Source organism: Mesitornis unicolor, unplaced genomic scaffold (genome assembly GCF_000695765.1).
Source record: "Mesitornis unicolor isolate BGI_N332 unplaced genomic scaffold, ASM69576v1 scaffold6511, whole genome shotgun sequence".
Classification (NCBI taxonomy): Eukaryota; Metazoa; Chordata; class Aves; order Mesitornithiformes; family Mesitornithidae; genus Mesitornis; species Mesitornis unicolor.
Window position 1 is genome coordinate 4,976 of NW_010165708.1, and position 12,112 is coordinate 17,087.

Consider the following 12,112-nt stretch of genomic DNA (forward strand, 5'->3'; position numbering starts at 1 on the left):
TAAGACTTCATTTCCTGATTTTTTTTACCTTGAACTAACAGTAGATAAAGTTTTCCAAAAATGTTTAGGAAGCCAAGTCTTGGAAAGGAAACTGTTTCCCATACTGACTGTTCCTGCATTTCTCTCAGCTGCTCAATTGTGTCATATCAGCTGAATAATTCTTGCAGTGCCTTCCAGTCCTACCCAGGTGGTATACTATGCGGAATGAAACATGTAGGCTTTTATTCTTTGAACTGTCTTCTAGTTTCAGCTCACAATACTGGTAAAAGTACAAATCTGCCACTTAACTGGTATCTCTTATTACAGGGGGAAGATTCTCTTTAACGTGATTACTTGCAAGTAATAGTTCCTCGATCATGGCTGAGCTATCTCCTGAAGAAATTCAGCTGAGGGCCAACCAGGTCACTGATGAGGTAAATATTGTGTCTGGGATTGCAGTACTTATCTCCCAGATCACAGTACTTTTAAAAATAAAAACAGTCTAGGATAGTGATTATGCAAGTGTATAGATGAATGTTTCAAACTCTACTTGGTAAACACTGGAGCAAAGACTACTTCTGAAAGTAAGAATGAATTTGAACCACTGGGTGCTGAGCACCCAGTCCTGATTACTGAGACAATGCAGGCAAGGTACCTATACTGTCCTTAAACATGTTGGTACTTCATGACTTTTTATTTCACTAAAATTCATTTGAATATATCTTCCAATGGGATAAGCAAAGTACTAAAAAACCCAAGGGTTTTCTAGCCACTGAAAAAAAGCTCCAATATGCTGCCACTATGATTGTGTTGTAGTGCCTGTTATGTATGGACAGGCTGATGAACCTTTGTGTATTAGTTGCCTTACTGTAATGAACCGGTAAAGAAGACTTTTCACACACTGATATATACTGTTGACACTCATTATTTTAAAACTCTTTCTAGTCTTTGGAAAGCACAAGGAGGATTCTTGGCTTGGCCATTGAGGTAAGGAAAAGCTTTTGACTTCCCTGGGGATTTATTAATTTAAGTATAAGAACCAGCATGTTAACTATCACAAAGTGATCTTAGTCACTTTTTTGGCTGTCTCAAACTTTGAGACACACACTTCATTAGAAGGATGCTTTAATTCAGTAGCAGTGTTGGAATGACTTAAACCAACTGTTTTTCGTATTATGGAAAGTTAGATCCCAGAAGGACCAGTATCCTTTTTACCTGCTTTCCTCTTAAGCAAAATGTCCTCAATCTCCAAATGCTGCTGACCAGTGATAAAGTCTTCTTGCTTCTCATAACATCTTCCATTAATCTTCTAGTTCAGTTTGCCTGTGAACAATGTGTAAATGTCTTGCTTTGAAGAAGAGGGTAGAGTATTAGAGGATAGGGCTGCTTTTGGTTCCAAACAAAAGCAGTTCTACACACAACTTTTTACAATCTGTTTGTCAGCTTGAATTTTAAAGATAGTTAAGTATTGTTATGGAGTCATGGAGTCATGTACCCTTCTATGTGACTTGAAACAAATTAAATCTTTGTGTTTATCTAGATGACATTATATTAGGAATCTGATCTTCTTCACTGTTACAGCTTGCATGCCCCATTGTAAAAATGGCTGAAAGTTTACTGTTGATACTGTAACTTCAAAACATATAGACCATCCTGTTGGCAGAGAGTAAGATAAGATGGCTGATAGCTCCGGTGGACTTAAACACTAAAAAATAAACACTAAAAAATAATCCAATGAATAAAGTCTAACAAATAAAGGCCAATTATGTGAGGTTCAACCAGGCCAAGTGCTGGGTCCTGCACTTTTTTCACAACAACTCCATGCAATGCTATGAGTTTGGGGTTGAGTGGCTGGAAAGGTCATTGACAGAGAGGAATCTGGAGGTACTGGGAAGCAGCTGGCTGAATATATGAACCAGCAGTGTGCCCAGGTGGCCAAGAAGGCCAGCAGCATCCTGGCCTGTATCAGAAGCAGTGTGACCAGCAGGAGCAGGGAAGTGATCCTTCCACTGTACTTGGCACTGGTGTGGCCACACCTTAAATCCTGTGTTCAATTTTGGGTCCCACACAACCAGAAAGACATTGAGGCACTGGATCCTGTCCAGAGAACAGCAATGAAGCTGGTGAAGAGTCTGGAGCACAAGTTGTATGAGGAGCAGCTGAGGGAAGCAGGATTGTTTATCCTGGAGAAATGGAGGCTGAGGGGAGAACTTATTGCCCTCTACAACTACCTGAGGTTGTAGTGAGGTGGGGGTCAGTCTCTTCTCCCAGGTAACAAGTGATAAGACAGGAAAAAATGGGCTCAAGATGTGCCAGGGGAGGTTTAGATTAGATATTAGGAAAAATTTCTTCACTGAAGGTGTTACCAGACATTGGAATGGGCTGCCCAGGGAAATGATCAATTCACAAGCCCTGGAGGTATTAAGAGACTGATTGATGAGGTGCTTAGAGACGCGGTTTAGTAGTGGACAGGTTATGGTTGGGCTCAATGATCTTAAAGGTCTTTTCCAACCAAATGATTCTACGGTTCAGAGTGTTAGGTCACTCTGCATTGGAGCCTGTAGTCGCTGTCCAGATGGTAGCAGCCAGCTGTGGAACTGAAGATGCTGCTGTTATCAGTGAGGCACTTGAATTGGCATAGCATAATGAATACCTCTTAAACACATGTTTAAGAGCGTGTAATAAGACAACATAATTTCTCTTGGTAGGTGTCATAGTTCGGTGAGTCACAACATAGACAGCTCTGTGCTGTCAGTTTACATTGCTATAACTTGTGTACTAGATTCAAGACTTTAAGCCAGCAAAGAGCTGTACTGTGGTATATTCCTAATTGCTGATTTCTTTTGCTTGGTTCTAAAACTAGTGATGGGTTATTCTCTTCCTGGTCTCTTCTGCTGAATTCCCAAGAATGGCTTTGCAGACTTTGTTTTGCTTGCTTTTACTCTGGCTTCCAGGACTAAAGGCCTTTTCAGTGCTATTGAAAGGTGGAGGGATAAAGAATAAACTGAATGCCACTTTTCAAAAGAAGGCATGGCTAGGTTTACTTTTTTAGCTTGACATCACAATTCAATTTAAGTATTACAATAAATTTTATCTTGTTGTAATGTATAAAAAAACCTCTCAAAAACCACTAATTGAGGTAGTGTAATAGGTGAGATTATTATCAGACTAACATAGGGTCCAGTTTGAAACTTAACTTTACTACAGAAGTTACTCCAAGCACAGTGTTTTATTATGAACTTGGTTGGCTTATCAAATCTACTGTAGAGACCTGATTTTGCACTGCTGTATTGAAATGTATCTGCAAATAAATTTCTTTCTCTAGTCCCAGGATGTTGGCATCAAAACGATCAACATGTTGGATGAACAGGGAGGTGAGTTCTTCCTTCTCTAACACTAAAAATCAATTGCAGGACTATAAGAAAAAGTATTATCATTCAAGAACTGTTGCTGAAATTGAAGGTTTATTAAAGAGTCTTATGTGAAAATTAGGTTTGCTAATTGGTTATTCCCATGTGTCTGTAGTATTTAAGAGGTATTAAAGTAGTGGAGAGACCCTGTTAGTTACAGTGTAGTACAGCCTCTGCTACAGAAGCTGTTCCTTTCCACTGTAGCACGAATGTAACTGCATTTGGTCTCAAAACAGCAACAGAAGTGCTGTCCTAAGGATAGGGAAAATAATTTAATGTAGTAAATAAAAGTTATAACTTCATATCTATCTTAACAATTAAAAAAAATCCAGGTAGGTGGAAAAGAAAAAAGGCATTGGGCTTAGTATAAAGATAGAACTGGAATTTGTGAGTTCCTGCTAGAAAGAAATGTTTATCCTGCCCCCACATTCCCTCAGTTTGTTCATTCAGGTTACTTGTTTCTCTTCCAGAACAACTAAATCGCATAGAAGAAGGCATGGATCAGATAAATAAGGATATGAGAGAAGCTGAGAAGACACTGACAGAGCTCAACAAATGTTGTGGGCTCTGTGTCTGCCCTTGTAACAGGTCAGTTAAATCGGTACTTGGGTCTGAGGTTCTGGAATATTCCCAATAGCTGCTGTACTGGGAGATGGTCTCTAATAAAAGATCTAATTAAAAAATGCTGAATCTCTAGAAAAGCCAGCTGTTTTGGTTTGTAGAGGTGCACCCTTTTAAAATTGTGTGAGAGTAGCTAGAGCTTACTTGCATCTAACCATATATTGTGCCCCTTTCACTGTAAGTATAGCAGCTGTATAACAACCTGCACAATTGCACCCTAATCTTCTTAAAGCTTGTGTTTAGTAGATGTATTGATGCCAATAGAGATGAGGCCAGATTGGACTGCCAATAACTATATGGAAGTGCCTGTTTGATAGAAATTAGGCTCAAAAAAAACCCCAAAACCATTTTTCATTTTTCACAGAAGTACTTTTGTACTGACTTGAAAGCAGGAAAGCATTTGTTATGGAGAAGGGAAGTAGTGTTGGTTCTCTAGGCATTTAAAAATGTTCATGCTTTAGGAAGGAAGAGAACAGAAGAACAAGAGACACTGGTATTAAAGCCTTACTCTTGTGCCAGTGACTGCATAAATTCCTGCTTCATGGTACCTTTAAAACATCAGTGTTATGGCTAACATATCCAAGTCAGTTAAGAGTCATCTAATCTTTTGTATGGCATTGATTTGTAAACACCTTAACAGCCTAAACAATGATCAGAAATTAATATTAATGAGGAAAACAATCTGGTTTTTTAAAGGCGTGCGAGCTTTACCCTTAAGTGTCAAACTGACTTGTGTGAATTGGCTGTAATCATCGTTCTTCCAACTGAAGAAGTTATTTTAACAGTGACCACTGAAGGGAATAGTGTGTGTTTGTTCATTTTTAGCTCTTTAGCATGAGTGAAAAACACAAAATTATTCAGCTGAGAAGTAGCAGAAATTTAGGTAAAAAAATCCTTGGATTAGCTGAGTCTGCTTATCCAGTAGAGCAATACCTTGAGGATCATTTAGGATGGATATGAATGTGGCTTCTGAGGCTGAGAGGCTTAGAGCTTTAGTATCTTGAAAAGGCAGATAGTTCTGTCCTGACCTCTGGATAGGTTTGCTCACTGTTTCATATTAGTTTTACCAAGCTGATGGACTTTGAACATTTTGACACACTCAGTCTTTGTTTTCTGTAGCTGATGGTTTTATTGCACTGAAGCTAAGCAGCTTATTGAAACAAAGCAAGCTTAAAAATTGTGAGTTCTTGTGGCACTCTAAATACACAGGTAACAATAAAAATAGTGAGTTTTGTAAGAAAATGGGCAGTAATGTGCAGAAAAATCTACTGCATAAGTAGAGGGCAACAAAGAAGAAGAAACTGTGTATGCCTTTCATGTATCTACTGGTACATCAATTTTTCTGGCAGTTATTCATCAACCAGTTAACTCCAAAGCTTTTCATTTTTTTGCATAAAGCTAACTCAGAACACCTGCTGAAATAAATATTGCTTTTCCCATATCTCCTAGGCTTAGATTATTTTTAATAGCTTTGTGAAAACACAACACACCGGCAGTACTCTAATATACTGTGTACTAATAACAATTTAACTGTTTGCTGGTCTTTACTATTCTTTCTTCTCCGTTCTCTCCTAACACTGACGCTTGCTTTCTAAAAATGAAGACTAGGATAAGAAGCTGTACTCACTTAACTGGTGAAAGCGGATTTTAGGACAAGGTCAGTCTTCCTAGAGCAGATGTACATTTAACCAGCTGTTTGAAGTGATGCTTCTGTTGGATTTGTGCTTGCATGTTCATGGTGTGTGCATGCCTGTCTCCTCGTGACTGATGTGTTGCAATACCAATGTGACTAGAAAATGTTGATTACCATAGAGTGTGTTAGCTGTGGAAAGATTGAACAACAGCTTGAGCCCTTGCTCGTTTGACAGGTTGTATAAATTGCCTTACTCCTACGGAAATTAAACGTGAGAAAAAGTGAATGTATAGTCATTTGAAAAAATAGCTCTTAAAATAAAAATCAGGTGGCAAAGAAGCTTTATTCTTAACTGTGCTTAGTTGAGCAACAGTTCTGTTTGTCCACTTCAGATGTGGAAGCAGTTCTCAGGCCACTTGTTTTTGTTCAATCGATTCCTCAGTTACATCAGGCACCTAAGACTTCGCTAATTCAGAAGCCAACCACACAAAGCTCCCTTGCTGTTGTGACTTCAGTATGGATGAGATTAAAATACAATGCTCAGTGTAGTTGCAATAAACCTAAGGAGATCTTTAAGCCTGTGTATGCACGAGGAGCTAGGATTGACTAGTTCAGGTTTCTCTAGGGTTCTGCTGCGTGCAGCAGTTCCATAATTAACTGAGAAATTATTCCTTTTCTTCCTCTTGATGTATTCATACCAGGTTACTTTCCATAGCCATTTGATCTACAAAATACAGTTTCCCCTTTCAGTGACATAAATGCCAGAAGAATGAGGGGAATATTTCTTTACAGCTAACTTCACACCTCTTCAAATGTGAAACATCTGAGCTACTGAAAGGCACTATAAATATAGACATTGGGTACCTGTAATTGTGAAGATCTACTGAAAAACACTGGAGATTTCCCTTTGTAGACTTTTCAAGAAGCAGGAAAGTGGCAATGGAGCCTGGGTTGTGTAGCTTAAACCTGAAAATGCCAGCAAACGAGAGAAACATGAGAATGTTCTTATCAAAATGTTCTCTATGGTTCATGAGAACTGACCTCGATCCAGATTAGATATTTTCGTTGTATTTGCTTCCCCTCTTGCTTTCGTAGAGATGTAATTCTTCAGACTGCTTCATATCAGTGTGCTTTCTTTAATTTTTAATTCCTCTTCTGAATGTTGTGGTAGAAGTATAATGGTAAGTTGGTTTGTTGATCTAATGGAGTTAGTGTAACTGAATTGCAGAATGAAGGAGCTATTTAAACATTGTTACTGTTATTTCATAATCAAAATTATTTGAGAAACAGTAACATTAAAAAGAGACTTGGCAAAAGAAGATGTTTGACAAAAACCAGTAGAGATCACAGAATCCCAGACCGTTAGGGATTGGAAGGGACCTCCAAAGCTCATCCAGTCCAATCCCCCTGCCGGAGCAGGAACACCCAGATGAGGTTACACAGGAAGGCGTCCAGGCGGGTTTTGAATGTCTGCAGAGAAGGAGACTCCACAACCTCTCTGGGCAGCCTGGGCCAGTGCTCTGTCACTCTCACTGAGAAGAAGTTTCTTCTCAAATTGAAGTGGATGAATGGTTTTCTCGCTTATTGTAGCTACTTATATATGATGGAGGTTTCTTCAGGGAAAAAATGAGGATGGAGGAAAAGAATTGAGTCTAGACTAACTCTTGTTATAAATGCAGTGTAAACTTTTCTGTTACTGTCACAAGCTTCCCCTCTTCTAGTAAAGTGTATTACTGTCAGGAAATTGCTTTCCTTGTGTTAAAACTTAAGACCAAAATAATCATCTGTTCCTAGAGTAACTCAGTTATGTTTGTACTATCCCAATATAAGAAATTGTATTGTATAGACAAAGCCTTGTGCTTGGAAGAGATTAGATTTTGTATAGACAAGATAAATATTTCTGAAAATCCTCGATTAATACAGAACTTCAGTCAGGAAGCCATGCTTCTGATGCAGCAGTTCAGATTTCTTTCTTTTATGGAGTAGGACAAAGAATTTTGAGGCTAGCAAGTCATACAGAGCAACCTGGGGAGATGGGACGGAGAACTCGGCAGATCAGGTGATATCCATGCAACCAAGACGTATAAATCAGCAGCAGCCTCAGACTTCTGGAGGACCAAGTGGTGGATATATTACAAGGTTTGCTTCTTCGTATTTCTCAGTCTCAAATGCAGAAATCCTAAATTACCGGTTATCAGCTTCTTTCAGATGCATTTTAGGTGAAGTTAAACCCTAAGCTTTGTACTACTGCCTGGGGGAACTGTTACTGCTTGGAGAGGAGATGGCAGACACCCGCACTCTCAGTATTGTAGTGCTCATCTACCACCTTTCATAGTGGTGGTATCAGTCTGTTTCTGGATGTGAGGACTGTAGAGCTTAGTGCTCAGTTATTGAGGGGACTGTTAAAAAATATCAAGGACTTTCATTGTCATAAAGTATGTTTGAGGAAAAGCTCATGTCTTAAACATCCTCTGGTAGCTGTTATTTTAAAGCCTAAGGCTATTTTTGTAATAGTATATAGCTTAGCACCCTTTTTTTGGTGGGCTGCTTGCTTGGAATACATGGGGTTTTAAAAGAAGAGAAATGTACCTTGGTTTGAATATGTTTCCTGTCAGATAACTGCAACATATTAAAGTTAGGGTAGGGAAAAACAAGTTCTTGAGTCGTGGAAACATTGTCTTAATTATCTGAACAGGGTAACAAATGATGCCAGAGAAGATGAAATGGATGAAAATCTTGCTCAAGTGGGAAACATTCTTGGGAATTTGAAAAACATGGCTTTGGACATGGGCAACGAGATTGATGCCCAGAATAAACAAATAGACCGGATAAATGTAAAGGTAAGCGTCAAAGGTGTTCTCTGCCTTCAGCTCAAGAGGTTATTGTTGAGAAGTTACAAGGAGTAAGCTCACTGTCCTGTCTACCTCTATTTGCAGTAAGTATGGATTAAGACTGTACCATCCTCTAGGCTGTAGTGGTCTGAACAAGAGCTGTATCTTGGTGTTTGGGTATGTAGCTGAAAATTCAAATGCTTCAGAGTGTCAGGAAACTACAAAATGCATCACAGGTTTACTCTGAAGACAACTAAACTTGATTGACTCGAAAGGGCCAACATTTACTTGAGTTGTAACTGGGGAATTGTTGCTCACAGGGAATCTTGTAGGTGATAGGGAATCGGTGTTTTTAACAACAGCAAGATTCTTCTGGACTTCCTAAACAGTCACTATAATCATTCAGTGTAAATAAAACACAGGTAATTCATTGCCCTGATTCTCATGGGCAGGTTAATATTTGGGCTGGAGGACTTTGGAGTAATAGGCTCTGTGGGTGCACAAGGACATGGTCTACCCTCACTACATGAAGTTAGTCATAGCCAGTTACATCTCTTTCTTGTTTGCTTGCTTTTTGTTTTAAAGGTTAACTTCCCAAAACAGATTAATCATATATAAATATGACGGAGGGGAATCTCTTTGAGAGGGCAACTTATGAGGAAGTTAGTTGTATTTAGAAATCCCCATATTCTGAAATGAATAGAAATTATTTTACAGGCATTCTGGTTAAATAAGGGAATGAAAGCTTTAATGAATAGTGTCTATTAAAGATTGTTGAAAAGCAGAAGTGGACAAATAATTTAAGACTAAAGGAAAGTTAAAGATATCACTGAAATGGCCAGCAGGGTTAAAAGCAAGAGGAGTGGGATTTTCTCAGATGTACAGAACTGGTCTGACACGAATGCTGGTTGTACCTGTGTCTGCGTGATGTTATGGAGGACGCCTTAATTGTTTTTCACTCTTCCCTGAAACTGCAGACCTGAGGTGTTCATCAAGTGAAAACATTTTAAAGAACACAAGAAAAGTTAATTGTAGTGTAAAATGAGATGTGAAATTGTTAGCTTATAAAGTGGGCTGGAAATTGCCTGCAAAAATGAACCGCAAGTGGGTATGACTGTTTTTAGCAGTAGTGTTTCTGGTAGTTTCAAGCATCTGCTCTGGCTTGATGCTCTTTCATTTTAGTGGTCTGAATAAATCTTGCTGATCGAGTCAAGTCTAACTATTGAAATATGATGTAAACAAGTTGGAATTGCTGTACAAAACAGCTATGAAAATGAAAGTGCTATTCCTGGCTTTGAGGCTGGCAGCCTTTCCGAGGTCATTTAAATTGATCCTTTTCTGGTAATAACTGTTTTTAAAGCTAATGAACAGCGTGGAACCGAGAGGGTAAATCTCAAAGGTACAGTACCATATAAAAAACAAAGAGCAGTATTAAGCTTAACTTCAGAATACAGTTGATGCTTTTATTTTTATTAAAAAAATCCAGCTAACCTGGGAAATACATAGGCTTGCCTGGGTGACGTTTGGTAGCCTGCAGTGCCATGCAGACTCCTAACCTGAATAAACCCCTAATAGAAGCTTATGTTACTGTCTTTTTCTTAGAAGACCAGCTAGTAGCTAGATCAATGTGTTTACAAAGTGTTGTTAAAGAGTTAAATTCTCACTTTTCTATAGAAGATTCCTGCCCTTCCACAACCCTTGACTGTAAGGGCAGGAAGAAAAGATCAGGAGGGAGGGTCCTGAACTGGCAATGTCCTCTTTTCAGCCTGTTGTGGTATGAAGGTATGAAATGCCTAATAGATGGTGCAGGGTAGAGCTCCTCAGGAGTTCCACTGTCAAGGTCAGGGCAGAAGCTGGTTTTGTGCTTATTACCCCCCCTGCAGAGTGGATAATGAGGGAATTTTGAAGCTCCTTATCACACTCTTCAGTACAACTGTGTTTTGACACTTGTTTAGCCTTGATGCTGTAGCTGACTTTTGATGCTTTATAAAAGTAAAACAGCTATAAAGTGCTTTTCTTACCATTACCATACTATTACGACACTGGGACACTGGAAGGTGCCTGGATTAAAAGCAGAGATTTGCACTAAGCAAAAAAAATTCTGACTTTATGCCCATAGTTCACTCCCAGTTTTGATTATTACTTTTGGTGCATAACAGCAAAGCTGTTCTGTAGAGGTCCTCAAGATGTCTAAATGCTTGGAGAGAGGGAATTTTTATCCCCTTGTTCTGTTCATATTCTTCCTGACTTGCTGAAGCAAGCTGCTGTATGTCTTGAGTGTCAGCTAAAGAATAAAAACTGTCTCCTGATTCTGCCTCTGCCAAAACTGACAGCCTGTGCTGCCTTAAAAATAAATGTAAGTCACTTCTAGCTTATAAAAGTTGTTCCCCTTCTGTCTGCCACAGTGATAGTACCCTGCAACTCAGAAGTTCACGTCAGCTTGAATTTTTAAATCGTTTTACGTGAAGCCTGCGACTGACCTATGAATTTGTCTCTTTCAGGCTGATACAAACAGGGACCGCATTGAGCAAGCCAACATCAGAGCCAAGAAACTAATTGACAATTAAAGGCCGCTGTCATTGTTCAGTGACACTATCTCTCCAGCTGCAAGCCACGATATTCATGGATCTGTGAAACTTCTCCTATTCTGAAATAAGAGGGGCTGGGAAAAATGAAGCAGTACCCTTCCTATAGGGATTGATTTTCCTTTTTCTTTTAATTGCTTCATGTAAATGTGGCCTTGACCTCCAAGAAAGCAGCCAACATAACTTCCTCCTACTCATCTGCCTTCACTTTCTTTAAACTGCTCAGGGCTAAAAGTGTTATGGCTTTGAGATTCTTCTTGCATGTTTTATTCTCCCAGTCTCTTTTTTTTAATTCTCCCTTCCTTGCACTCAAAACACAGTCCTTTATTGAAGCTGAACAAGCAGGGTAACCTGAATTCACAGTTGTGGAAAGTTGGAGAGGGCACTTTGCACTGTTTGGAATACCTCATAAATCGAGTGTCTTCACTAAAATAGGGACTTGGTGAATATTGTCTGATTTGTATCTCTAGCAGGCTAACCATAGTATTATAATCCAAACCACATGATTGGTTTGTGGATTACAGAATTGAAGAGGCCCACTACTGAGTACTTGTGGGTTGAGGGCTTTAAAACACTTCTAAACACGTGAACTTTAATGTAAAGGTAACTGGAGGGGTTCCAGGTTTCCATTTCTTTACTGTAAATTGACATCGGTTTGGAGGCCATGGCTGGGAAATGATGCTGCATTGTTGTGGTAACTGTTGTGTGTGTATACACCTGATCTAAACCATGTGAGTGGAAGAAAATAAAACTATCTCCCTATAGTATTTATTTGATGAAAAATGTTATGCCCCTCATCTAAAACTTTTTTTAAGTGTTTGAATTACGCATCTTAACTGGAAGAAACTGAGTAGAAAAGCACGCAGCTTTCTTGCATCTCACATCAGATTGATTTTTGGTCCAGTTTTCACTGGAGTTCAGTTTATGCCTTTTTCCAGTGCAAAATGACTGAGACTTGGCACAGAGTTTTTTCCTCATCAGTGACTTTGGGGGAGCTTCTTAAACCTACTGAAAACAAAGAAAACTACGAGACTGCTTTGTCAGGAGCCTGGA

The 12,112-nt window shown here is 39.1% G+C and overlaps 1 protein-coding gene across 2 annotated transcripts; it reads left to right on the top strand.

The window, feature by feature from the left end:
* Positions 1–310: 310 nt before the first annotated feature.
* Positions 311–11,721, top strand: SNAP23 (synaptosomal-associated protein, 23kDa). Of its 2 annotated transcripts, XM_010194716.1 has the most exons (7): positions 311–413; positions 925–966; positions 3,305–3,353; positions 3,860–3,977; positions 7,630–7,782; positions 8,339–8,483; positions 10,976–11,721. In XM_010194716.1, exons 1-7 carry the CDS (start codon positions 357–359, stop codon positions 11,039–11,041), a joined length of 630 nt encoding a protein of 209 aa, XP_010193018.1. In that variant the 5' UTR covers positions 311–356; the 3' UTR covers positions 11,042–11,721. The 2 variants fall into 2 exon arrangements, with proteins under 2 accessions (XP_010193018.1, XP_010193019.1); XM_010194717.1 differs by lacking the exon at positions 7,630–7,782 and having other exon boundaries at positions 357–413; positions 10,976–11,041.
* The last annotated feature ends 391 nt before the right edge of the window (positions 11,722–12,112 follow it).

Excerpts from the sequence above, each read along its gene's own strand:
- SNAP23 (XM_010194716.1), top strand. The coding sequence starts at position 357 with ATGGCTGAGCTATCTCCTGAAGAAATTCAGCTGAGGGCCAACCAGGTC. Across the intron at positions 7,783-8,338 it reads AGTGGTGGATATATTACAAG|GGTAACAAATGATGCCAGAG; the intron begins GTTTGCTTCTTC and ends TTATCTGAACAG. Across the intron at positions 8,484-10,975 it reads TAGACCGGATAAATGTAAAG|GCTGATACAAACAGGGACCG; the intron begins GTAAGCGTCAAA and ends TGTCTCTTTCAG.